The 26,083-nt window shown below is 42.0% G+C and overlaps 1 protein-coding gene and 1 long non-coding RNA gene across 2 annotated transcripts; one reads left to right on the plus strand and one right to left on the minus strand.

Annotated features, from left to right (window-relative positions):
* Positions 1-18,355: 18,355 nt before the first annotated feature.
* On the minus strand, positions 18,356-23,675 carry LOC117819143. The gene is made up of 4 exons (XR_004632466.1): positions 23,417-23,675; positions 21,246-21,372; positions 20,893-21,097; positions 18,356-18,459 (listed from the first exon to the last, which is right to left on the minus strand). It is a non-coding gene; the product is annotated as an uncharacterized LOC117819143 (long non-coding RNA).
* slc14a2 (solute carrier family 14 member 2) lies at positions 18,706-23,880 on the plus strand. Its single transcript, XM_034692385.1, has 11 exons — positions 18,706-18,726; positions 19,215-19,300; positions 19,751-19,819; positions 19,914-20,085; positions 20,922-21,111; positions 21,262-21,390; positions 21,480-21,672; positions 22,103-22,250; positions 22,510-22,644; positions 23,303-23,352; positions 23,438-23,880. Exons 2-11 carry the CDS (start codon positions 19,277-19,279, stop codon positions 23,837-23,839), a joined length of 1,512 nt encoding a protein of 503 aa, XP_034548276.1. The 5' UTR covers positions 18,706-18,726; positions 19,215-19,276; the 3' UTR covers positions 23,840-23,880.
* The last annotated feature ends 2,203 nt before the right edge of the window (positions 23,881-26,083 follow it).

Below are 26,083 nucleotides of genomic sequence, written 5' to 3' on the forward strand. Positions count from 1 at the left end.
GAATGTAAAACCCACAAATCCAAAAGAGACACATAAAACACTGTGTCATTTATAAAGTGAGAAATGTGCAGCAGCCTTCTTCATTAATTTATTTAAACTCAGGTCAGGATGTGCAGCAGCCAAAGATTCAGGACTCACAAAACCTGCTGAGTGGGACCAGACTTACCTCTTTAATTTATGTGACAGCAGATGGATTGGAATAATTGCAGTGCACACACTGCGATGATGGGCTGTGAGTGTGAGTGTGTGCATGTGTGTGTGTATCTGTGTGATAATCTAGAAAGACAGAGAGAGAGATGCAGGAATTATTTCAACTACAGGCTTGTTATTTTAACATCTCCCCTTCATAACTCTTACCGTAAAGTTTTGACTGTTATTGTGCAAAGTGGAGGCAAGCGTTTCCTTCCTTTTGCGGTGGAGTAACTCCATCTCAAAACACACACATACACACATCATACAAGAACTGTATATAATCTTGTGGTTTCTCCAACCATGAAACAAACGCTTTGCCTTCTGCAAAACATTCAGTCCCCTCATTGCTTTTTTTGTTACCCAAACTCAACCCCTGATGCTGTCTGTGTTTTTATGTTCAACTTTTTGTGCATGTGCATTTGTGTGTGCATGCATGTTAAAAACATGTGAGTAAATCTATGTTCATAAATCTGACACTGCTGTAAGAGTGGCTAATAATCTCTGTCCAAACTTCAGCAGCAGTCTGGGCTGTTGGCTCTGGCTGGCCATCTGATCCAGCCTCTCTGGGCTGCAGATATGTGACTGTAGAGCAGTGTATTATGGGTAGTAGTGCTGGGCTGAGATGTATTTGGGTTGGCTGGCTGAGGGGATGAAGCCTGTTTGCCTACTGGGGCTGAAGACTCTGCAGGGGGGCCCTTCTTAATCTGCTGCACCATCCGACAGCTTAATTAGTGTTTCACTGCAGCACTCACATTCAGTCTGCACACACTCACACACTCGTTTCTCCTCCTACCACATGCACGCACACACACACACACACACACACACACACACACACACACACACACACACACACACACAGGGACATAGCTTGTTAGTCTAATAAAGAGCCATTAGAAGGTTAAATGTGGGTCTCATTAAAGATTAGTCATTTGCGAGCATGCATAATAAGACTCTCTTGTGTGATTGTGATAACTGCTCATATTGCTGTGAAAGTGAAGAACACAGTTAACTCATGCTACGCTAATTTAGCATAGCACAGCCTGGGATTTGGCCCGCCTCCTGCTGTGGAAACAAACACCCAGAGAAATGGCTACAGTCACTTCCAGTCAGTATCTATAGGCTTAAATATCATTACATGATGGTGTCTTTATGTTGTGGCGGCGCTCTACACACTGTAAATTGTTTGAGATGATTTTGAAGTGCAGTGATCCAAGGAGGCTTAAAGAGAAAAGCCTTGAGCAGGATAATCTGTGTGAAGAGGAGTACAGATTAGCTTGAATGGATTTGGAAGCCCTGGTGGAGGCTTGGACCAGAAAGCTGTATTGAAATGTCAGAGATAATAATTTTACTTCTCTGGTTTCTGAAGATCTTCGTGCTAATGCCTCCACCATCTGTGGAGCAGTGGACGTCCGTCATTGCAAGAGAGGGAGAGGGAGAAAGAGAAATCTGGCGTGCCATTAAAATACTCGCTCTTTCCAGCCCTCATCAAGCCCCATCTGATCCAAACTGTGTTCTAGTCTTTACATGGACTCTAATAACATTATTCTCCTGGTCACGGCTGCATAGAAAACAGATGAGCAGGGGCCATAAAAGGGGGAAATCAGTTTTCAAAAAGGAATTAAAATGTTGGAACTGACAATGTTTTGACTTAGTGGAGAAAGCCTCCAGGCAACTAGAGTTTGAGAAAGAAGCTGTGAGAATGTCAAACAGCAGACTGCTCTACTGACTCAAGACATGGATTAGCCATCTGAAGCCTTGTTTAAGGAGTTACTGTATCACTGATCAGCCCGTGACTAACCTAACAGTGTAAAACAAAGTATTAGCTGCTTATCAATTAGAGAGAGTCCCCTAAAGCTGAAAACTGACCAACAAATTCAACCCAATCTCTGTCTTCATAAATATTTCAGTCAAACTCTGATACATCATTAAAACATCACATTTAAATAAACTCTGCTTTTGTGTTTTTTTCAAGTTTTTGAAGTTGATTTCAGGGACATCTGTGACTGTTAATTTGCATTTTTTTAAACACTCACAGAAAAAAAATCCCTTAATTGTAAATGCCAAATTCAATTCCTGTGAGGCATGATGGGCGCTGTTCACAGCCATGTTGTTTGGAGTCATACAATGATTTAATTTTAGTTGGAAGTTCATTTCTCTGTCTGTCTGTTTAATAATTTAATCTTCACTACTTTTTTAGCATGTTTTTTTATCACAAAAGGCAATTTTGTGTGTTTTTTCCTCATTATTATAATTCATTTTGATTGTTTATTTGTTGACAGTGTTTGTTCATTGTAAAATCGTTAACATGGGTGTTAATTTGTCATTCTCTCCTGCTACACAGCCCCGACTTGTCCTGAAGTTATTCATCATGTCTCCACTATTTAATGTTTATGATAGTTGGTGTAATGACTGTGTGGTTTTGTCGTGCTGTCAGTGTAAATGTGTGTGTGTTTGTGCTAGAGCAATTAGTTTTGAGTGACACTTTGTTGCTTCCCTCGCAGGGAAACTTGCTAATTTACTATCTCTCTCTGAAACAGATGCCACATTATGCCTCCATCACACAAACATACATCTGCCCAAATGTGCTTCAGTCAGCTGTCAGGGAATTTTACTCACCAAGTGTTGACACCTCTAACTGAGTTTTTCACTGTTTTCGTTCTCTGTTTTTGCTTAATTGAGGTTCTGCTGTAATTACAATGAGTTATTGAGTAGAAGTGTAATTTAAGTAGTAGCCTATATTAGTTAGGTCCTCAGTCTTCCACCCCCTAGTGGCTGCTGTTGTAACACCTTAAAGGGCTCTGCTTCAGGGATATATTTCTGAAAAATAATTCAAAGAATTGGCCCTTTAATCCTGTAGTCAGTATGCACAAGCACACATTTATATTTATGTCACACATTTCTGCCACCAGAACAGGAAGTAATCATTATTAAAAGTAACAGGTCATTATTTCAATCACAAGATGAATTTTTCACATTGAGCAACCAAGCATGTCACTGTTGTTAACATACACAGTCAGAAACTACCAAGATCTCATGTTTATGGTGCACTTCTGACTTGAAGTAAGTATGTGTGTGTGTGTGTGTGTGTGTGTGTGTGTGTGTGTGTGTGTGTGTGTGTGTGCACACGTGTGTGTGTGCACACGTGTGTGTGTGTGTCACGAAGAGTTGGTTTGGCTCGGTGCCATGCAGCTGGAAGCCATCATAGAACCAATTACTTTCTGTCTTTTGCTCTCCTTCGCTCTCGCTCTTTCTTCTCGTTCTCTTCATCTCTCTCTTCTGCTCCCACTTTCCTCTGTCTGTCTGATTTTAATTCTGCAGGCCTGTCTCTGTTTGAGCCAAAAGCTTTCTGCACAGTTAACCCTTTGTTCCACACGCACTCACATTTTCCTTACACTAACTTATATCACCACCAAACACCCTTACTCCACCTTTACCCCATCGATCCCAGTGCAGTTGTTTGTCTAATCATCTCCACCCTCCTCAACACCCATTTTCATGAGGCAGTTTCAATGGTTGTGTCTTCTGCTCATATTGCTTAACACCCTGGCTTATTGATTCAGGTGTGAAATGTTTGTAAGCCTGCATGTCTCGCCATCACGGACCAATTTACAGTAACTTGTTTGAGCTGTAACTCATGTCATGAGTGAAGGGCAGCAAGAGTGTAAACACTGATTACAGATCATGTACTGAATGAATGTGTCACCAGAGAGAGAGAGAGAGAGAGAGAGAGAGAGAGAGAGAGAGAGAGAGAGAGAGAGAGAGAGAGAGAGAGAGAGAGAGGCAGTGAAGGATGTAGGAAGTAGGAGAGTTAACAGTATAAACAAATGAGGAGTGTAATGAGGATAAAGCACTGCTGTGAACAAGCAAGCCTTTGTCTTTACACATACCTGCTCTGCACACACACACACACACACACACACACACACACACACACACACACACACACACACACACACACACACACACACTCACATAAACAGCTGTATCATGTTTTGGATTTCTGGGAAGTGCGGTTCACATAATATTCAAGAAGAGAAACAAATTTCAGCACTCTAGTTAAAAGACAGAGATTGAGAATTGTGAAGACAATTTTCAAGTGGCAATGCAAAACTAGACTTTTCTCTCTACCTGATTATCTCTTTCACAAAACAAAATAGGCAAAAAAAAATGCACAAAAACAGACAATGATTTTTTAAGTATAAAAGAATGCTTCACCAGTTTTTTTTCAGGGTGTCAAAACAAATTTATGTAACTGGTTAATTTGTTTCCAGCAAAGAAGAACACATTGTATAAAAAGCCCATGAACTACAAGTACGTTCTTGGTATTTAACTTTTAAATGATTTAACATAATCTTTCATTTTGTTTTTCATTGGCAACCCCTATTGGCAAAGTGATACCAAAGTAGAAAAAAATCCTCCTGCTGTCTTTTAACTCCCCAGTAAATCCCTTAGTGAATCTTGAAAATGCAAATAAAGGAGCTTCTGATCTGTGCGCTGTGACTCACACTGTCTGGAAATACAGTTACGACACGTACAGACCGGTACAGACATTAAATTGCTTTAAAAATGTTCAATGTTGTTGCTGATGCTAGTTTTTCTTTTGTAACATTGATATTGTTTCAGTATGTTTCAGGGGCAATTCTAGGATCGGATGTTTAGGGGTGCTGAAACGTGCAAGATACATTCCACTGTTTTGTACATTTTAATGCAATTTCATTCCCACATTTGTGAAAGAAAAGTATTACACTTTTTTGGAAAGTCTGTGACTAAATCATAAATCTGATAAAGGTTATTTAAATGCTGAGCCACAGCAAAAGAGACATGGATTGGAATCATAAAAGAAACATATGGTAACCCTAATTTCTGGGGAAAGACAACTCATTTTGATACAGCAGCTCCTCAAATTATACTGTACATAAACAGTATGTTTGTTTCTGGAGTAAACCAGCCCCCTAAAGTGGGAACCGAAAATACACAAAAATGACATTGGAGTTATTTTTTGGACTTTCATTTGAAATGCAATGCACAACATGTAAAACACGATGGAGCTTCTGTATTTTTGCTGTTAAAATATTACGTTTCAACCAAGTACTGTATGGTTTCGAAACTTTTCTAGTTTGTTAAAAAGGACATACACCCCAAAAATGGGCTAGAAACACCTATGGTATGTTTCATAACTGGCTAAAAACTTCTCACAGGAGCTTTAACGGATGTTGGCTCGAAGGGCAAAGCCACTGTTTTTAGAATTTAGTCCACCGACAAAAAAATCACATAAAAGTGTGACTGTCACAGCTCTGACAGAGGCACATCTACAGTCCTGGGGTTCTAGCAGGTTTTTAACCCTCCCATACCTGAAAATTGTCAAAACAATCCTAGGCCCCTCCCCCAAGTTATTTTTTGGATGCAAAATATTATGAAGTGAAATCTGTAATATATAGATATATGGAGACATTAAGCTTGCATCTTCTAAAATAATTGTTTTCGTTTAATCATATTTTTTTAATTAACTTTATGATTTCAGTGAGTGATAATGACCTTTGACCTTTGCAGCTTGTACAATATAATTTCAGGGATGTGTATTCTGAGTGGGATTTTAATTTGTGGCACAACTTAACACGGTTTAGTGTTGGACTTACCAACAGTGTCAAACTGATTCAGGGAAAACAGCTGATTATCAACTGTGTTGTAAAGATCACAGATGGCTAATTTTAGCAATGATGATGTTAATTGCTAATGCGGTGGACACATTGTGTTGACACATATGGAGGATAAAGACGATGATATGATGAAGAAGAGGTGTGTGGAACTGAGCTGCATTTCTAATTTAAGTAAGCATGTTGAGCTGAGAGTGAGCTACTTCTTAAATGTGCTGTGTGCCTCAGGCTCACGTCAGCAACAGCTTGTAGGCAGCTGCTAGCCAGCGGGAGTTGTGTATGGTTGCTTTTACAGAGATGTTTGATAAATCTGCTCTACTGTAAAGTATTCAACTCAAGTAGTGCCACAGTCGTGCTCACAGCTGAGGGAGTATCTGAAGCCACAGATGGATTGTGGGGGCCATAATGTTGATTTTCTGTCTTATTTGTTAATCATGATTATTTCCTATTTTATGGTTTACTTCATTTCTGGTTTTGGGTTCATGGGTGTGGTTTACCTTTTAAGTACCTGTTCAGTTGGGTGGCGGGAGGTATACAAAGAGGGTGAGTGGGGTTGAATATTTTTTTATTGACCGCCACCGTCATCGTCATTATCATCCCTTATTTAGATCTGTTTTGGTATTAATTTTTTTGGAGTGTTTTATTAATAAATAGAAAACTTTCCTTGGACTTTGATTTTGATTTGTGGCAAGACGCGTCACAAACACGATCCCCCATTGTCTCTGCGGCACCTTTCAATCTTAGCCACTTCATGGATTTTGTTGTGACTTTTGTTGTTAAGATTTTACTTACACTTTTTTTGTTCAATAATAATATACACTGTAGTTGAAGTTATATTCATATTTGTTTGTCATTGATTATTTTGTCAAAACTCACCCCGCTACAAAATCCAGCCCCTCTCCATCTCCCCCATACAGCAGACATCATTCTCTGCAGTGCTGTTGTGTTTTAAGAAACGTGGTAACCGACAGATTTAAATTTTGTAGAGGCTACTTAAAGCTGGGCTTCATAGTCAGATTTATATACACTTTTTGTTATACTGGTTAAAATGATCTTTATGTCCCGATGGCAATCAATACATAATGGGCCCGATCTACTAAAGGTTTGCGTGTATAAAACCACGTGCAAACTTGATAGCGCACACAAAGCTGACGTACTAACCGGGAGCACCGAGGATTGCATCTTCCAAATGAGCAAAATAGCACTCGCAAAACATTTAGCGTGTTTGCCTTCATGAATATGCAGAATACATGTAGATCATCAGAACGCGCAAAATACTGGGAGGAGGAGATGCAAATGTAATCATTTAGCACACGCAATGTGATTTATCAAACCTGAAGCTGTATTTGCGTCTATATTTAGCACGTTTGAAAGGCAGGTGCAAACTGGCACAGCGTTATGCACACATGGCTGCGGTCACTGGAAAGCTCATCATAACATCGCTTTACATCATGCCCGCAAAAGCTGGGCTTACAAGCATTACTACATGTTTTAGTCAATCAAACCAAGAGAACACAAAAATAACAATAATAAAACTACACAAATTCAAAGCAGTTCAGCACCACGGATAGCGACTGCATCATTCTGACACCCACTTTAACTTTTTCATATAATGAGAGCACATGGGGTCACTGTTTATTTCCCTCCTCCACAAAGACCTCCAACTCCATGGCTTCAGACTTCATTTATCGCTTAAGACCACTCTGCTCTCTCAAACTCTCCATGGGGACAGCCGATTGCACACGCAAAATCCTCGTAAAATAGGGCGGTCCGCACCACTTTTGCACTTGTTATCATTTGCGCACGCAGTCATAGTAGATCACCCGCAACACGCCCAGAAATAGCACGTGCAAAATTATTATTTGCACACGCAAATTAGCGCTCGTTATTTGGGATCTTAGTAGATCAGGCCCAATGTGTTCTTAAAAAAGAGCGAAAAAAAGCTGCTATCTACTGCTGGAGTAAACCTGGGAAAACACCGACCAATCGCTGCCTTTAGGGTCCAATTTATGAAACCAATCAAATCCCTTCCTGCTGTTCTGCCCGCCTCCTGCGCGTGCACTCCCCGTCCCCTGCCTCTGCTTCCCCTGTCTCTATTTACTGCCCCTCTCGCTCGACCTCGGGCCTGTCCCCTCTGACCCGATGAGGTACTTTGCTCAGGACTGTAGTCCTGATCAGAGTCTAAAAAGCTCTCACCACGGTGGCTCTGACAAGCAAAAAAAATAATGGCATTTTGTAAGTCCTACAGAAAATATATATGTAGTATTATAACTTTTCTCCTAATATCGTGTAACCGGAACAACTGGGTAATGACAGTTGTGAGTACTAACAATAGCCTTGTTTGTTTGTGTTTTTAACTCTCACTATGATAATCTTTTAGTGTTTTCTCACAGCTGAGTGAGACATGAGTTGACGTAGTGCAAAACACAAACAATGTGCTGAGGACCGGTTTAGAATAAGTCAGGATCATATGGTCACGAATCAGTGGCCCTAGTGCATGTGCAATACGGGGGCGTCGTTTTGGAGGAGCTCTGAGGGAAGGGGGGGAGGGGTTAGACGGAGTCCTGAGGAAATGCTACATTCAAATTCATGCTAGTTTTCCGTGACTACCAACCCTAGCTTTAAAGGCAGAACGAGGGAAAAGTGCTGAATTATTTTACCATTTTAGATCATTCATGTCTATAACTGTGAACTGGAAAAAATCAATAGAACTTTAAAAATGTGCTGGAAAAAAGGTGTTCGTCTGTGCAAATACGCACACAAACCCATGCATAGGGACCTACTTTGCAGGCATTATAATACTAAGCTAAAGCATTGGTGCCTACTCAGATGTAGATGTAAAAGTATGACTTGGATGGATTGTAATTAGAAGGAGGTCACTGGTGTCTTAAGAATAAGTGTATGTTATCTAACAATGTGGTGGAAGGAATTATTAAGTGATGATTTAGATACCCTCTCCTGTAATTAACCCCCTGTTGGTCAAAGCTGGTATCACTCCATTGTTTAGACAGAAAGTTGCGAATTAAAGTGACAACGAATCAGCAGAAGAGTAAGACAACAAATTAGACAGCCTACATACAAAGAATGTCTAACTGTGCTGCAAGAGGCCGCTCATTCTGAAAAAGGGGCAAATAGTAACAAGTAACACACTCATACTCACACACACACACACACACACACACACACACACACACACACACACACACACACACACACACACACACATACAGACACACACGGAGATGTGGCCGGGCGTTGGGCCAGATGCTCTGAGAGAAGGAAACTCACATTCTTGTGATGAAGAGTCATCAAGTATCAGGTTCCATAGACTCCGGCAGAGGTTGAAGAGCCCCCTCACCACCCACTACCCCATACACACCACACACACACACACACACACACACACACACACACACACACACACACACACACACACACACACACACACACACACACACACACACTCATCAGAGAGAGAGAGAGAGAGAGAATGAGAAAGAGAGAGAAACAAACACACGCATAGGGGCATACTTTGCAGTCCTGTCATGTTTGTGTGTACATGAGGGTGGGTTGCTGCAGGGACACACTGAATTGCTGCCTTCTTTAATTATGTCAGTCCCAGGTCTTTGGCAGGAAGGCCTAATCCAGTCTTATCCATGTGCATCTTTGTGCAATCAGATTTATTTGGGGAGAATTTGTTGAACATCTATGAGAAAACTTTCTAAATTTGTTGTAAAAAACAGATTAAGGACGAGAGTGTCCAAGTGTGTTTCATCCAGAGTGAGGTCTGCAGGTCAGATAATCATGGAGGAGAGAGGAATACACACAGTTATGAGTAATGTCTCATGCTTCCACCAGATGTCCCTGTCAACCTATTGTTACTGAAGTGGCTGTTGCATGAACAGGGCTCAGATTTTTTCACAATCTGTTTTTAGAAAAATAAAGTAACTCCACTGTATTGTTGTAGAATTTGATTGTTTAATTAACAATTTTAGGAATGTTACAATAAAATGAGTGTTCAAAATGATTCTCAGTACTACAGACCTCTGGAGATACAGATTTTGACTTGGTCTATCCATCCATCCATCCATCCATCCCTTTTTATCTGCTTATCCGGGGTCGGGTCGCGGGGGTAGCAGTCCAAGCAAATTGACCCAGACATCCCTCTCCCCGGCAACACTTTCCAGCTCCTCCTGGGGAATCCCGAGGCGTTCCCAGACCAGGCGGGAGATATAATCCCTCCACCGCGTTCTGGATCTACCCCGGGGCCTTCTCCCAGTTGGACGTGCCCGGAACACCTCTAAAGGGAGGTGTCCTGGAGGCATCCTTATCAGATGCCCGAACCACCTCAGCTGACTCCTTTCGACGCGGAGGAGCAGCGGCTCTACTCCGAGCTCCCTCCGGATGTCCGAGCTGCTGACCCTATCTCTAAGGCCGAGCCCAGACACCCTTCGCAGAAAACTAATTTCAGCCGCTTGTATCCGCGATCTTATCATTTCGGTCATGACCCACAGCTCATGACCATAGGTGAGGGTTGGAACGTAGACCGACTGGTAAATCGAAAGCTTTACCTTCCAGCTCAGCTCCCTCTTCACCACAATGGTCCGATACAACGTCCGCATCACTGCTGACGCCGCACCAACCCGCCTGTGGATCTCACTCTCCATTTTACCCCCACTCGCGAACAAGACCCCGAGATACTTAATCTCCCCCACTTGGAGCAAAGTCTCACTCCCCAGAGAGAGCAATCCACCGTTTTCCGGCAGAGAACCATGGCCTCAGACTTGGAGGTGCTAACTCTCATCCCGGCCGCTTCGCACTCAGCTGCAAACCGCCCCAATGCCCGCTGGAGGTCCCCGCTCGAGGAAGCCAACAGAACCACATCGTCTGCAAAAAGCAGAGATGAGACCCTCCTCCCCCCGGCTGCGCCTTGAGATCCTGTCCATAAAGATTACAAACAGGATCGGTGACAAGGGGCAACCCTGGCGGAGTCCAACACGCACCGAGAACGCGTCCGACTTTGTGCCAAGTATGCGGACACAACTCTCACTTTGGTCGTACAGGGACCGGATAGCTCGCAGTAGCGGCCCCCAAACCCCATTCTCCCGCAGTACCCCCCACAAGAGCCCCCGTGGTACACGATCGTAGGCTTTCTCCAAGTCCACAAAACACATGTAGACTGGATGGGCAAACTCCCATGCCCCCTCCAGGAGCCTCGCAAGGGTAAAGAACTGGTCCACTGTCCCGCGGCCAGGACGAAAACCACATTGTTCCTCCTGTATCCGAGGTTCGACCTCAGGTCGGAGCCTCCTTTCCAGCACCCTAGAGTACACTTTTCTCGGGAGGCTGAGAAGTGTGATACCCCTATAATTGGAGCACACTCTCCGGTCCCCCCTTTTGAAAATGGGAACCACCACCCCAGTCTGCCACTCCACAGGCACCGTCCCAGACCTCCACGTGACACTGAAGAGGCGTGTCAGCCAAGACAGCCCAACAATGTCCAGAGCCTTCAGCATCTCAGGGCGAATCTCATCCACCCCTGGCGCCTTGCCACTGGGGAGCTTTTTGACTACCTCAGTGACCTCTGCCAAGGAAATGGACGAGTCCTCCGCTGGGTCTTCAGACTCTGCCTCCTCCTCAAAGGACGTGTTGGCTGGATTTAGGAGATCCTCAAAGTGTTCCTTCCACCGCCAAACGATATCCCCAGTCTGGGTCCGCAGTTCCCCACCCCTGCTGAAAACAGCCTGGGTCCAGCCCTGCTTTCCCTTCCTGAGCCGCCGGACGGTTTGCCAGAACCTCCTTGGGGCCAACCGAAAGTCCTTCTCCATAGCCTCCCCGAACTCCTCCCACACCCCGGTTTTTGCTTCCATGACCGCCGATGCTGCAGCCCTCCTAGCCACCCGGTACCCATCAGCCCCCTCCAGAGACCCCTGGGCCAGCCAGACCCGAAAGGCCTCCTTCTTCAGCCTGACGGCTTCCCTCACTGCTGGTGTCCACCACCGGGTTCGAGGGTTACCGCCACGACAGGCACCGATGGCCTTCAGGCCACAACTCCTTGTAGACGCTTTCACAATGGAGGCCCTGAACATGGTCCATTCAGATTCCATGTCCCCAACCTCCCCCAGGATGCACAAGAAATCCTTCCGGAGGCGGCAGTTGAAGACCTCCTGGTCAGGGGTCTCCGCCAGACATTCCCAGTTCACCCGCACTATTCGTTTGGGTTTACCAGGTCTGTCAGGCAGCCTCCCCCGCCATCTGATCCAACTCACCACCAGGTGGTGATCAGTTGACAGCTCTGCACCGCTCTTCACCCGAGTGTCCAAAACATGCCGCCGCAGATCCGATGATACGACTACAAAGTCGATCATCGATCTTTGGCCTCGGGTGGTCTGGTACCAGGTACACTTGTGAACCACCCTATGCTCGAACATGGTGTTCGTTATGGACAGTCCATGCCTCGCACAGAAGTCCAACAACAGAACACCACTCGGGTTCAGATCGAGCAGGCCGTTCCTCCCAATCACCCCTCTCCAGGTGTCTCCATCATCGCCCACGTGGGCGTTGAAGTCCCCCAGGAGAACAATGGAGTCCCCATCCGGGATCCCTTCCTGAACCCCATCCAGAGACTCCAAGAAGGCCGGGTACTCCGAACTGCCATTTGGTGCATATGCACAAACAACAGTCAGAGCCTTCCTCCCCGCAACCTTAAGTCGAAGGGAGGCGACTCCAAAACTCCAATATCTAGGCACTCAGCCGGGGGCTTGTGAGTATCCCCACACCCGCCCGGCGCCTCTCCCCTTGAGCAACTCCGGAATAGGAGAGAGTCCAGCCCCTCTCCAGGAGTTTGGTTCCAGAACCAGAGCAGTGCGTGGAGGTAAGCCCAACTATATTTAGCTGGTATCGCTCCACCTCCCGCACTAACTCCGGCTCCTTCCCCACCAGCGAGGTAACGTTCCACGTCCCAACAGCCAGTCTATGCCACCGGGGATCAGCACACCCAGGCCTCCTACCCGGACCGCCACCCGGCCTCCTACGCACCCAACCCCCATGCCTACCCCTGCGAGTGGTGGGCCCACAGGGTGGCGGCTCCATGTTATTTTCTCGGGCTGAGCCCGACCGGGCTTCATGGGCGAGAGCCCGGCCACCAGACGCTCGCCATCCAGCTCCCCCCCCCCCCCGGGTCTGGCTCCAGGGGGGTGCCCCGGTCTCCCTCTTCCGGGCGAGGTAGCTCTCATCCCTAATTGCCGTTTCATGAAGGTTTTTTGAATCGCTCTTAGTCTGGCCCCTCCCCCGGGACCAATTTGCCTTGGGAGACCCTACCAGGGGTGGATGCCCCCGACAACACAGCTCCCGGGTTCACCGGGACACACAAACCCCTCCACCACGTTAAGGTGGCGATTCTTGACTTGGTGGTATATTTAATTAAATGCTCTTTGTAGGAAGATGTTGTACTGTACTTGTTTCCCCTGTGAATGATCTCTGTGTTATAGCATATTCCATACTGGGTTTGATATTGAGACTAGGGGATACAGGTTATTATAAATTTCCCTCATGTGTCCCACACAAGCTCCGAAGAGAGAGCTTTCTGTTTTTATGTCCAAATGCTGATGAACTCTCAGCCTTTCGACGTCAAAACAGTAAGCTCTGTCTGTGTTTTTTAAAGGAAACTTTGACCCACCTTTTTTAATCTAGCTTTTTTCTATTTTTTTCTATATTTTTCTGACTTTTATTTATTTACAGTTTTTCTCAATTGTTTACACACAAATATTGGAATTTGAGACACAATGACCACAACATGTAACCCATGCACCAACCCCCTGAACCAATCTGCTAAACTACAAGCACAATTCCTGCTTTACACTCAAATTGCAGTTCTAAAACACACTTTTTTCAAAACAATACACACAATTCTCTACATTTGGCACAATTTCTAAAACCTCTAGTTTTCACAAGGAACACACTGTCATTCAAAATTCAAAGTTAATTACTCTACTATGCACACTGACTCATCACATGGGCAAACACCTGTCACACGGTTTTACAATTAGCAATCAGAGCTTTATTTCCCACGCTGTTTGGCCAGGGAAAACATTGCTTGTGATGTGGATGAGGTGCTGTGGCCAGACCAATACAGAAGAGAGGATGCAGCATAGTTTTTTTTTTTACTGTAACTGTATACAGTAACTTCTTTTGTTGTTTATTTATGTAGACCACTGTATGTGCAACTTTGTGTTGGTTGGGATGTACACTGTGTACACTGTTTTTTTGGGGGGATAAAATATATTTGTTCCAGTGTATTTGTGTTTTGAGTATAAAAGCAATATTCTAAAATATTTTAGAACACACTTATGTATGTATGTACTGTCTGTAGTAAGTGTAACACTGAACATAAAAAAAGGCCTAAGTCATTATGATGAATGGAGATTAAGTGTTTTCCATTCATCAGAGTGTTTTACATTGAGCACATCAGTGTTCAACTGGTTCTTATAAATGTCTATTCATATTGTGGTTTGTGTGTGTCATTTGAAAACAAAATACCATTTTGAGAAGACGTAACATTGTTTTGAATGTAAAGTTTCATTTTGCAGGAGAACTGAGGGGTTTTCCCTATTGTGTGTGTGTTTTTTTATTTGTGTGTAGAGTTCTGAGAGTATGAGGCATGCTTTCAGAAAATGTGTGTAAACAATCGAGAAAACTGTAACTGTTTTACTATATTGATTTTATTTATTAGGGCCCGAGCACCGATGGTGGCGAAGGCCCTATTGTAACCCTAAGGGTTTCATATTATAGGCTTTGAACATGAAAAAATGGGCCAAAATGGGTCCGTGCAAGGGTGCATACTTTTGCTAATTTCTCCTAGAGCTTTTCTCCGATTCAGTCCAAACTAGGCACATTCTATAGTAAACCCATTGACGATAAATACAAAGTAAAGGCATTCCGTTCAGACGAAAGATGTGGGCGTGTCGGACTTTGGGGCGGAGCATAAAAAAAAAACGTTGGAAAATTGATTTTTGTGACTTTAAAATGCACATATTTTCACCTCATCCAACACACTCGTCAGTCCTGGGAAAAATTGCGACATTTTATGTGTTTCACAAAAAAAGTCGAAAAAATGTGCTCACTTGCGCCCCCTACAGTTTTCAAAAACCCGTCCTCGTAGGGGTTATTTTGAGCTACATGCTTGAAAAATTGTACACATATTCATGGCATCAGGACGCACAAAAAAGCCTCTTGCACCCATATCCCAAACTCAACAGGAAGAGCGCCACCTAGCTTTGAACATGAAAAATGGTGTCAAAATAAGGGTGCATACAAACGCTATTAACTCCGAGAGCTTTTCTCCGATTCAGTCCAAACCAAGGGCAACCTATAGTAGACACCTTGATGAGAAAAAATTATCAGAACAAATTTTGATCAGACAAAAATTGTGGGCGTGGCATGCGTTGAGGCGGGGCATCAAATGCACATACTGCTTTGAATGTGAAAAACGGGGCCAAAATAAGGGTGCATACTTTTGAGAGCTCCTCCTAGAGTTTTACTCCGATTCAGTCCAAACAAGGCACATTCTATAGCAGACATATTGACGATTAAATCATTGTTAAAGGAATTCTGTTCAGACAAAAATTGTGGGCGTGGAATGTGTTGAGGCAAAGGAGAAACAAGCCCTGCAGAACTCATTTAAATATGTACAAATACTGTTGTGTAGAAAGCTGTTTCTTAATTGTTGGTAATATATTATTTCTTGGACATGTCAATTACTGTTATTAATGTGTTATATTGTTTTTTTGGGCTAAATTTTTTATATATTCTTCAAATGCTCTTATTTGTATTTCCTTTGAGTTCTTCTTATAATTGGTAATAAATGTCTGTTTTCTAAAAATCTGTCTGTTTCATATCATCTCTGACTGAAACATATTAATACATAAATATGAACACTATAAGGTTCACATCATTTTTATCCAAAGTAACACTAAGAACAATGCTCAGACTAAAATTGTGGGCGTGGCTTTCTTGGCAATCTGCCAAAAACTTGAAATATTTGCGCCATCTAAGCCAGTATATACTCTCAGATCTAGCTTTCGCATTGTGTGGTGGCAAATATCAGACGGCGGTTTACGTGTGGCGGCGGCTCGCGTAGGCGGCGGCTGCGGGTGTGCGAGGGCCCGTTCATCGCCGCTTGTGGCTTTAATTTACTATAATTATTTTAAGTATTTTATCAAAATTATTTTCTAATAATTCTTATTTTATATTATTTTAACTTTACCTTTTTTTCCTCATTTGTTTTGAAGCACTTTTGGCTGCATGCTTTTGTGTATGAAAGTTGCGATCTGAAGGTCAGTTGAGTTGAGGTTATGATGTAAGTCAATCAGCTGTTGTTTCAGGAAATCAACAAATCTATGAGCCTACAGGTATGTTGGATCCTCTCTGTCATGAATAAAGTTCAAAATTGATTTCAATCTGACCTGATTCAGGCCTTGCCAATCACAGCTTTTGATCTCATACAGGATAGTAGAAGTTTTGTATGTCAAATTTTGTAAGCAACCAAGATGAATGCTATTGATATCAGTTAATGGCCCATATGAATGGCTAGTGGAGGCCAGTAAATGCGTCATGATTTCAATCTGACCTATAATTCAGGCCTTGCCAATCACAGCTTTTTATCTCATACAGGATAGTAAAAGTTTTGTAGGTCAAATTTTGTAAGACACTAAGATGACTGCTGCTGATGTCAGTTGAGAACACGTACGAATGGTTAGTGGAGGCCAGTAAACATGTCATAACAAAATGTCTGTGTGTAACTTTGAACAATTAACCGTATGAATTTAAAATTGCAACTGGTTAGTCTGGCAGCCAAACACTTCATCCTGCATTTCGTTGCTGTGTTTACATTTATTTGGGTCAGTGGCTGGTTATGTAACAACTTTGAAATCAAAAATCAACAGGACATTATATCTTTGTTTTAATGGTTATTTTTATCCAAGTGTCTGTCCAACTTTCGATTGAACTCAGATTTGTATATTAAACTAGCTAATGATATAATATGTAATGTTACTATGATCACTTTGTTTGCATAACTGTTTTATACTAGCTGGGATTCATTACATAACATTCATACAACTCCAACATAATGGCATCAGATCACTACGCAGCAGCCTCACATGCAGTAAATCAATTCATATATTTTTATCAGAGCTTTCAGGTAGAGCAGGGGCAGAGGCTGCTACAGTATATAAAGCAACCATCGATTTCTTGTCCAAGGTCACTTTAGCATGTGAACAGCAGGGCCTCGATCTCACAACCATCCATTTGAGAGACAACTGACTCTACCACTGAGCCACTGCCGCTCCCACAATGAGCTTTGTTTTGGGGATTAAAGTCAAATCATATAATCTGTCTTATCACCAGAACTCTATCACAACCACTTCTACAATGTCCAGATGTTTTTTCATCTCTTTTCAGTTTCATTCCTTCATCAATGGGTCCAAAGAAAATCCCATTCTGGCCCTCTCCCTCCTCCAGAGATAACTAGATGTCTGCAGCAGCAGCACTAAATGCAGCTTATCATCTCTGTAAATGCGCTCTAATTGTGTTTAATGACTGAATAAATGTTAAAGGAACAAACACACCCCTGTTTATCCCATCTTCTGTCTATTATTGTGCGCCCATGTGCGGGCATGTGAACTCACAGTTGAGTGTGGTTTATGATAATGTTGCTGAGATATCATGCTGCAGTCATAATTTAGTGGAACAGAATAAATATTTACAAATTCCGCTTTAACCCTGAAAAACAAGTGGTGGACAGCCACTGTCCTTTACATGGGTATTTCTATTTTATGTTACTTCAGAGATCTACAATACATTTCATAGCATTATAGTTCAAGTTTTACATCTGAACCATATGAGAAGTTTCAATAATGCACTTAATGTTAGCAGATGCTTTCATTTTCACAACTGTCCCTGGTCAAAATAGGTACCAGACTCTATACCCCAAATCCAGATGAATGTGCACCTTATTTCATTTCCTCCAGTTTTAACCTGGGAGGATGGCAGACACTTTGTGGGGGACTATTCGAATACAGTTTGAAACTCCACATAAAGTTTTTAGTCTATTCCTGCCTGCACATAAAATTTAGCATCCAGAACATTTCTCAGGGGCTGCCTGAGGGAACATCTTCAGAAATATTCAAAAGTAGAAACACGTTTTGTCTGAAAAGTCGTTTTTCTGTCATACTATATTTAGCCTTTGGACTCAAACACTTTACGGTAAGAAAATGGTCAACCATCAAGTATTTGGGGTCTATGAGCTCAAAACAAGTTCAACATCAACAAAATACACGCATATGCAGCATAGATAAAAAGTCTTATGGAGACAATTAACACAGGCTCATATTCTAACACTACTGAAATAAGTTACATAACTCTATCTGTTTAAAGCTTCGTAAATGCTTACGCTCACTAGCAAGGACCACACCAACAACAGATGAGATTTGAAAGATAGTTTATTGATTACGGATTATTGTATTGATCGATTTTGAACTCGTAGTCGCTTTGGGGAAGCTTAGTAGGGGATCCGCCGTAGCACCCGGGCACGACAAACCCCCTCAGGGCCCTATGTATAAGGAGGAGAGGAGCAGAAGGAGAAAGGGAAGGGAGTGAGGGATGCAGAAACGAGAGGGAGAAAGGAGAAAATGGTCAGGTTTGAATTCATGGGAAAACGGAAGAGGCGCGGTTGAGGTGTGGCCCTGCTCCCGAAATTTTGATATCATCACCACTTAAGGATCTGCAGGATTTGAACTTCTGCTATGGCTTCATTTTTCTCCACACTGGAGGTTCTCACCTGGCATCTTCAGTACCAAAACTGCAACTTCATTTCAAGGTGTGTTTTGTCAGTTGCTGCAGTGTTGCTTCAGTCACTACTCCGAAAGAAGATATGACAGGTCACAGGGCCACAAATTTCATGTGAGGCAATGTTACGTAATAGTTTACTCTCATCTGTGAGAATGTAGATTTGTTACTTTGTTTCCCTTGTTGATGTTTAAGAAGCAACAAGATTGGCAAAGATCAAGTTTCTCCCCAGGGTTGAGGACTGAGAGTGGATTCCTTTGCCCTTCTGCAATGCTTTTGGGCTCTGAAGCATTTTACCTGAAACACTTGCACCATCCAAGAAAAGTTAACTACACCTGACCTCATCTTCACCTAACATGTGGTTGTCAATGTTGCTGAGGGAAGGTACATTTGGAGAGATGGGTGGAGCCAAGATTTTTAGTGCAAAGCGTCAGTGATTCTTTTGGAGATATGGCAGAGGAATAGAAGAGGAGGAGTTTTTGCTACGGTCTGAAGCTATAAAAAAACATTCAGACGTAGTCTCCACTCTACAGCTTTACAGAAGCTGGCTACCCTTGCAGTCTGAGCCTATTCAGGGACTTATGCCTGGACAACACTGCACAAAGGTAAGAGCACTTGTAACTGTGGTTCAAGTCAGGACAGTTTTTAAACCTTCATAATTGTTTCTGTAAAGGTATATGTTAGGTTAATTTACACCTTTATCGGTAAGCATTGATTTTGATGGCTGATTCATAAAAAATGACCATAGTGGTGCAATTTACTAAGAACTAAAATGTTAGTATAAATACTGATTTTTATGAAACTGCTACAAACTGAAATTGGTTTAAGCTTTTCTGCTTTATGAATATGCCAAATACAAAATCTTTATTTTGAAATTCAAATGTTTTTGTACTAATATTTTATGTTTTCAAAGTTTCATACAGGCTGATCAAATGAAAAAAATATTTAAATGCAGTAATAAATGAAACAACCAGTTATTTCAATTTGAAACATGTCAAACACATTTATATCTCCAATAATTGATTTGTGGCTGACTTTTTTTCCTCTCAATGAAGGGTATTCAGAAGAATATCAACAGCTCCACTCCTGCTGCTCTGTTCACCACCTCTCCTCCCACTGCCGTTGTAAGTCTTTGCACACAGTGAAGAATAACAGAATAAAGTGGATGCTGTTTGTTTTTATCATTCTGACACTAGCAGTTGTAATCAAACTCTGCAGGAGCTCCAGCCCCTGATGGCGCAACTTGACCTGTCCTCTTCGAAGGACAAATCCCAGGAGGATGGGAAAAAGGACGTAAAAAACCCCAACTTGCAGAAGGCCAAGAACTGCTTCCTCAAAGGAGTGTCATACTTCTCTGGAGACATGGAAGTGTTTGGAAAATTGATGGAAAGTAAGTCGACACTGATCATTTATACTGCTTAACCATGACATAATGACCTCCTGTGCAGTCAAAGACAACAAATTTTAGGAAGATTCTACTTTTAGTATTTTTGTTGACATGGTCAGAAAAGTGATAATTGTCCTTTATTATTGAAGTTGTAGTGGACAGAGGTGGAGGTGTACTGAGGTGCATTATATTGAAAGGTGTTAAGCCCACTCTTGTAACATCTAGAATATTATAACCACCTAATATTTAGCTCAGCTCAAGTGAACTAAGACTTTGTAGAGAGCAGTTTGAAAGCCTGTAAAAGACTAAATGAGTACATAATGGTACTCATATTATCATTCAGTTCATCAGAATGTTGCACAACTGATGTAATCATGACTTGGACAGAAATGCATGAAGCAAGGACTTCAAACAGAAAGCTATTTTTTAAACCATGTGATAGCTATCTGTAAAAAGGGTTACTGGAACATTCACGATGAGAAGTACAAATCGTGCCCTTCAGCCAAACCAGACCAGTAAAAGTTAAGCATGTCAAAAATGTGACCTATTAACTGTTGCTGTATCCATGCTACATAGTCTCAACACTTCACATTATGACACTTTGATTTATTTTTTTTTACATTTTAAATGCTGTATGTTAGAGTCCCAGGCTCCATTTTTACACTATGTCTTTTGATAGAACAAAAACTGGGTCAATTAAACGTGATTTTACATTAAATATAAAAAATGATGATTCAATCTTGCCTATTGCTGCACTGCACTGGCCAAAAAGATATCTATGGAAGCTTTATAAGCAGAAAACACCATTACCCTGTCTTTTCCCTCTTTCCATCTTACAGAACAGTTCTTCTTGCTGCAGTTACTGGACTGGGTTCTGCGTGGGGCTGCTCAGGTGATGTTCGTCAACAACCCTCTAAGTGGCCTCATCATTTTTGCCGGCCTCATCTTGCAGAACTACTGGTGGGCTCTGAACGGCTTTGTGGGCACACTCTTTGCCACCATATCTGCCCTTATTCTGCAACAGAGCAGGTTAGGACAAAGTGATGAAAGACATTATAAAAAACACAGTCTTTAAACTTAACCTTACTGGCAACTACTCATGGGTCAGAAGGCTAGCATTACTTCCTGAGTGTGCTGAGATCATTGGTTGTGTGTTGACTTACTCTGTGCTTCCCTCAGGGGTGCAATTGCTGCTGGTCTCTACGGTTACAACGGCATTCTTGTGGGTCTGCTGATGGCTGTGTTCTCCAAAGAAGGAGACTGGTACTGGTGGCTCCTTCTACCCAACATCTTCATGTCCATGATGTGGTAAGAAAGCACATTTTTATATGCACATATTTTCATAATTTAAATAAAATGTTAAATAAATATAATGATGTTGTGTCATTGTGGTTCAGCCCTATAGTATCCAGTGCACTGGCATCGATCAACAGCCGCTGGGATCTGCCTGTGTTCACGCTGCCCTTCAACATTCTAGTGTGTCTCCACATGGTTGCCACTGGACACTACAACAATCATTTTCCCCAAGTCCTCATTCAGCCTCGCTCAGAACTGCCAAACATCACTTGGGCTGAAATCGACTTGGCCAAGGTCAGTGACTTGCAAGGAGTGTATTCCCCTCTCGGGCTGGTATGCCATAGATGCTCTGCTCTGATAACACTTACTCATGATGCAATACTGATGTAACAGATGCCTTAGATTTTGTTGCATCACAAAATCTAAGAGTGGAAATATGCTACTTCTAAGTACAACCCTTCATTTAGTATCAAATCGCTTTGCACTCACCTAAGTGTTGTTGATGACTATAGTTGGCATGTGCTTAGTTAGCTTCTGAGCTAGTACGAGTCTTTAACAGTTGTTTGCAAAATAGCTGGGGTGTGTAGCAGATGACAGTCTTTACGTTTCTGTACATCACCACAAGAAAGGAAGACACATAAGGAACATAAGTTGCAAAACGTGTTAGGAGGTTTGCACATGTTTTGTGACTGCATTTTTTCATCTTTGTTTGTACCCTCCACAGCTGTTCATGTCAGTGCCTGTTGGAATAGGACAGGTCTATGGCTGTGACAACCCTTGGACAGGAGGAATCTTCATCATCTCGCTCTTCATCTCGTCCCCCATCACCTGTGCTCATGCTGTCCTGGGATCTGCAGTGGGCATGGTTTCTGGTGAGTCGACTAAGCTATACCTGAACTAGCATCTGTCGTAGGAAGCGTGCACATTAGCAAACATGTGATGTAAAAGTCATTCTGTCTTACTTCAATAAGCATGACTCACGTTTGCTTCACTACATGCTTTCAAGCCATGAATTCAAGCCACAGTCAAAATGTTGTTATCCAAGATGAGCCCAGATTTATCCATGTAAGGTGCAAACTAGTCAGGTGATTTTAACTAAACTCTGCACTGTCTTAATTTCCTTTGATGCAGGCTTGGCTCTGGCAGCTCCATTTGGAGACATTTACTTTGGCCTCTGGGGTTACAACTGTGTGTTAGCCTGCATTGCCATCGGTGGAATGTTTTACGCTCTAACCTGGCAGGTGCACCTGCTAGCCATCACGTGTGGTGAGTTGAATAATAGTAACTATCTGTTTTGGTATTCGGAATTGGTATTTGGAATTCATAAATAAACTGGACACTGGACACAGAGGACTCAAGAGACTCTGACGGCTTACGTTGAAATAGTTTATGTAGAACTTGGCCAAGGAGAAATAACATAACAGTACACAGGCAGGGGAGTGTAGTGCAATGCCAAGTCAGTTCTGTCAGACAAATCCTCAGGCATGTACCTTTATTCCCCCAAAAACGACACTACAGTTAGATAACCATATTTATGCAATAGGAAACAAAACAGTTGGGAAGAAGAGCGGCGTCCTAGTCTGGAGACATTAAGTTGGTCACAAGACACAGATAAAGACTGAAACAGGTGGAGATATCTTGATTACCACACTGACCCTGTCTCGTCCATCCCCCCCCCATAGCCACAGCTGACATAGGAGAAGTTACTTTGCCCCTGACACTTAGACTGAAAGAATACAAGAGTTAAACATTCTTACATACATATATATAAGACTATGAAAATTCCACGACACACGTGACAGGTCTATGTAGAATCAAATGACATTTGAAATTATGGTCACAGCGCAAGAGAGCAACCAGATACAATCTTTGACCACATCATGCAGCAGAAATCTTACATCATCTCTCCTTCCCTCCTCTACAGCTTTCTTTTGTGCATACCTTGGCTCAGCCATTGCCAATATCATGTCCACGGTAACTACATATTTTCTCCCATTTTTATTTGTATATCAAACTGCAGTAAACAAATTTGACTTACTATTGTATTTTCCCTCCACAGTTTGGTCTGCCAGCCTGCACATGGCCGTTCTGTCTATCTGCACTTACTTTCCTCCTCTTAACCACGGGGACCAATAGGATCTTCAAGCTGCCACTGGCCAAAGTCACCTACCCCGAGAAAAACCTGGTCTACTTCTGGAAGATGAAGAAACAGGAGAAAAATGAGAAGGCTGAGAAAGAGAAGAGCGAGAGAGAGGAAAAGCAGAGAGCCATTGTAGATGAAGTGATACTAAATGAGAAGGAGCAACTTAGGCTGGAGCTTGAAAAAGAAGAAGGAAGTGAGGCATTGGACGGAGAAATTTATGAGTTACGCGTTGAAGACGGTGCACCTAGTGAGGAACACCATGCTGCTGAAGGAAAACAAATCAAACACACTAATGGGGATCCAGCTGATTATGTTTAAAAACAAATATCTGTGTGTGTGTGTGTGTGTGTGTGTGTGAGAGAGAGAGAGAGAGAGAGAGAGAGAGAGAGAGAGAGAGAGAGAGAGAGAAATTTTGTTTATATATTCCGAATGTACATATTTTTGTAATAAATTATTTTCCATTAAGAAGTTTAGTCAATTGTGGTTTATTTAGTGTTGTCCAAATGTACTTCCTTGTAATTAAACAGGAAATTAGTGAGCAGGTGGTTATATATGACTATAACTTTACTGTTTGTTTGATTATTAAAAGAACCACACAAGCCTCAAAGGAACATATTACACAAATTCTGTAAGTATAACAAAGTTCTCAACACAGCCAGATTTCATATCACTACCTTATACTATTTAACACCTCCAAATGACATACCACTACCAATGACAACAACACAACCAAATACCCAGCACTATACCAATAACCCCAAGGCAACCAGATAACACCACAAACAAATCTCCCAAGGCCTTGAGGGCATGGAGAAAAAAATCTTAAAATTCAAATTATCTTCTAATTCTGAAAAAAATTATACTTTGTACAACTGCACTTACAATCATATAAAAACTACTACAGCATGCCAAAACCACTGAAAAATAAGACAAAAAAAATGACACAACCTTAAAGATTACACAACTTGAGCAAATTCTCTAAATGCTACCAACAAAAACAAACAAACAAACAACGTGTGCTGTAAGGGGTGCAGACTAAAACAGAAGGGTTTCCCGGGGACACTCCAAGGTGATTCACTAAACACACATGCACATGCTTGTTGTTTACATGGTTTCCAGTAGTTGGATTATTGAGGTAAACAAATGATCAGTGGTGTTTCAAAAATATTTTTATGTTTATTTACTTTTAACGTCTGGATATGTTTGCTGACATGTTAAATGGACTGTGTTTATATAGCTCTTTCACTAGTCTTGTGACCAATCAAAGTGCTTTTACATTGTAAGTCACATTCACCCATCCAAGGACTTATGGCAGAGGCTGCTACATATAGTGCCATCAGTATTAGCTAATCCTGCTCATACACCCCTGGAACAGCCACCAAGGGCAGTTCAGGGTTAACTGTCTTGCCAAGGGAATACTTCAACACTGGGACAGCAGGACCTGGGATCAAATCCCCAACCTGTTGATTGAGAGGTGTAAGATAAACCACTGTACCACAGCCACCCCAGATATGAAAGGGATAATGCGCAGTGAACATTTGGTTATTCAAATTGGAATCATGACTGGGTGAGCAGGAGTAAGGATCCTATAAACATTTTAACATTGTTGTTTTATTGACTATTACTCAAGATTTAAGTTACTACAGTATATAGCAGTCAGCTAGCATATTTAGAGATGCTCTCATTCAGAGAGGACACATCATGGACACATTCGCTCTGCTGCTGTTGCCTGGATTGGATCTTTCTCAATGTAATCTGCCAAACTTCTGTCCGTGGATTGATTGGATACGACGTGTGTCTTTATCCGTTGTTATGAACTTTGGGTCAATCAGAATGAAGTATTTCACTCGACTGCTTAACCCTCTTGTTATGTTCGTTCCTCTGGAACAGCAATAATGTTCCTGGGTCAATTTGACCCGGGGTATATTCAATTATCTGAAAGTGTCAGAACCCCAAAAAATCCAAATACACATTTTTTTTTTTAATCTAATTTTGAACTCCATTACTGACCATTTATATCAAGATTTAGTCCATAGGTGTTCTCTAATTCTCACAGATCATGGTTCAATGAGGATAACTCACTCTTTTTTCATTAAAATCCATGTTGAAACTTTTTTTAATGTACATTTGAAAGCCCTAAATATAAATACAATAGCTTTACATGACATAGATTTTTGCTTATTTTATTTTAAATTTAGATTTTTTTTTTCTTTATGAAGTGATGTTGATAAATTAACACAACACCTCTTCTGTCACATACTGCCCAGATTTTTATGCTGCATTTAACTGGTTTGGAAGGCATATATTGCCTAAAATAGACTTTAAAAAGGGTCAATTTGGACCGTAACATAACAGGAGGGTTAATAGCCAAACTGTTTTTAGCATTAGCCATCTGCTAAATATCAGCCTGACACATAAAATGACACAAATACACAAGTTATGGTTGGTCATGTAACATGTGTTTTGTGCGGATTAGTTGCCAGAACCGGAGTGAAATATTCCCCTGAGGCTACATGAAGGGCCCCAGGGCTTTTAAAAATGTGCAAGTGTTTCTATGACTTT

This window comes from Notolabrus celidotus, chromosome 9, assembly GCF_009762535.1.
Source record: "Notolabrus celidotus isolate fNotCel1 chromosome 9, fNotCel1.pri, whole genome shotgun sequence".
Classification (NCBI taxonomy): Eukaryota; Metazoa; Chordata; class Actinopteri; order Labriformes; family Labridae; genus Notolabrus; species Notolabrus celidotus.

What these genes read in the sequence shown, in the direction of transcription:
- slc14a2 (XM_034692385.1), top strand. Translation starts at nt 19,277, where the DNA reads ATGCCTGGACAACACTGCACAAAG. An exon ending in CTTATTCTGCAACAGAGCAG is followed by an intron (nt 21,112 to 21,261) that starts GTTAGGACAAAG and finishes TGCTTCCCTCAG; the next exon opens with GGGTGCAATTGCTGCTGGTC. An exon ending in ATCTTCATGTCCATGATGTG is followed by an intron (nt 21,391 to 21,479) that starts GTAAGAAAGCAC and finishes ATTGTGGTTCAG; the next exon opens with CCCTATAGTATCCAGTGCAC.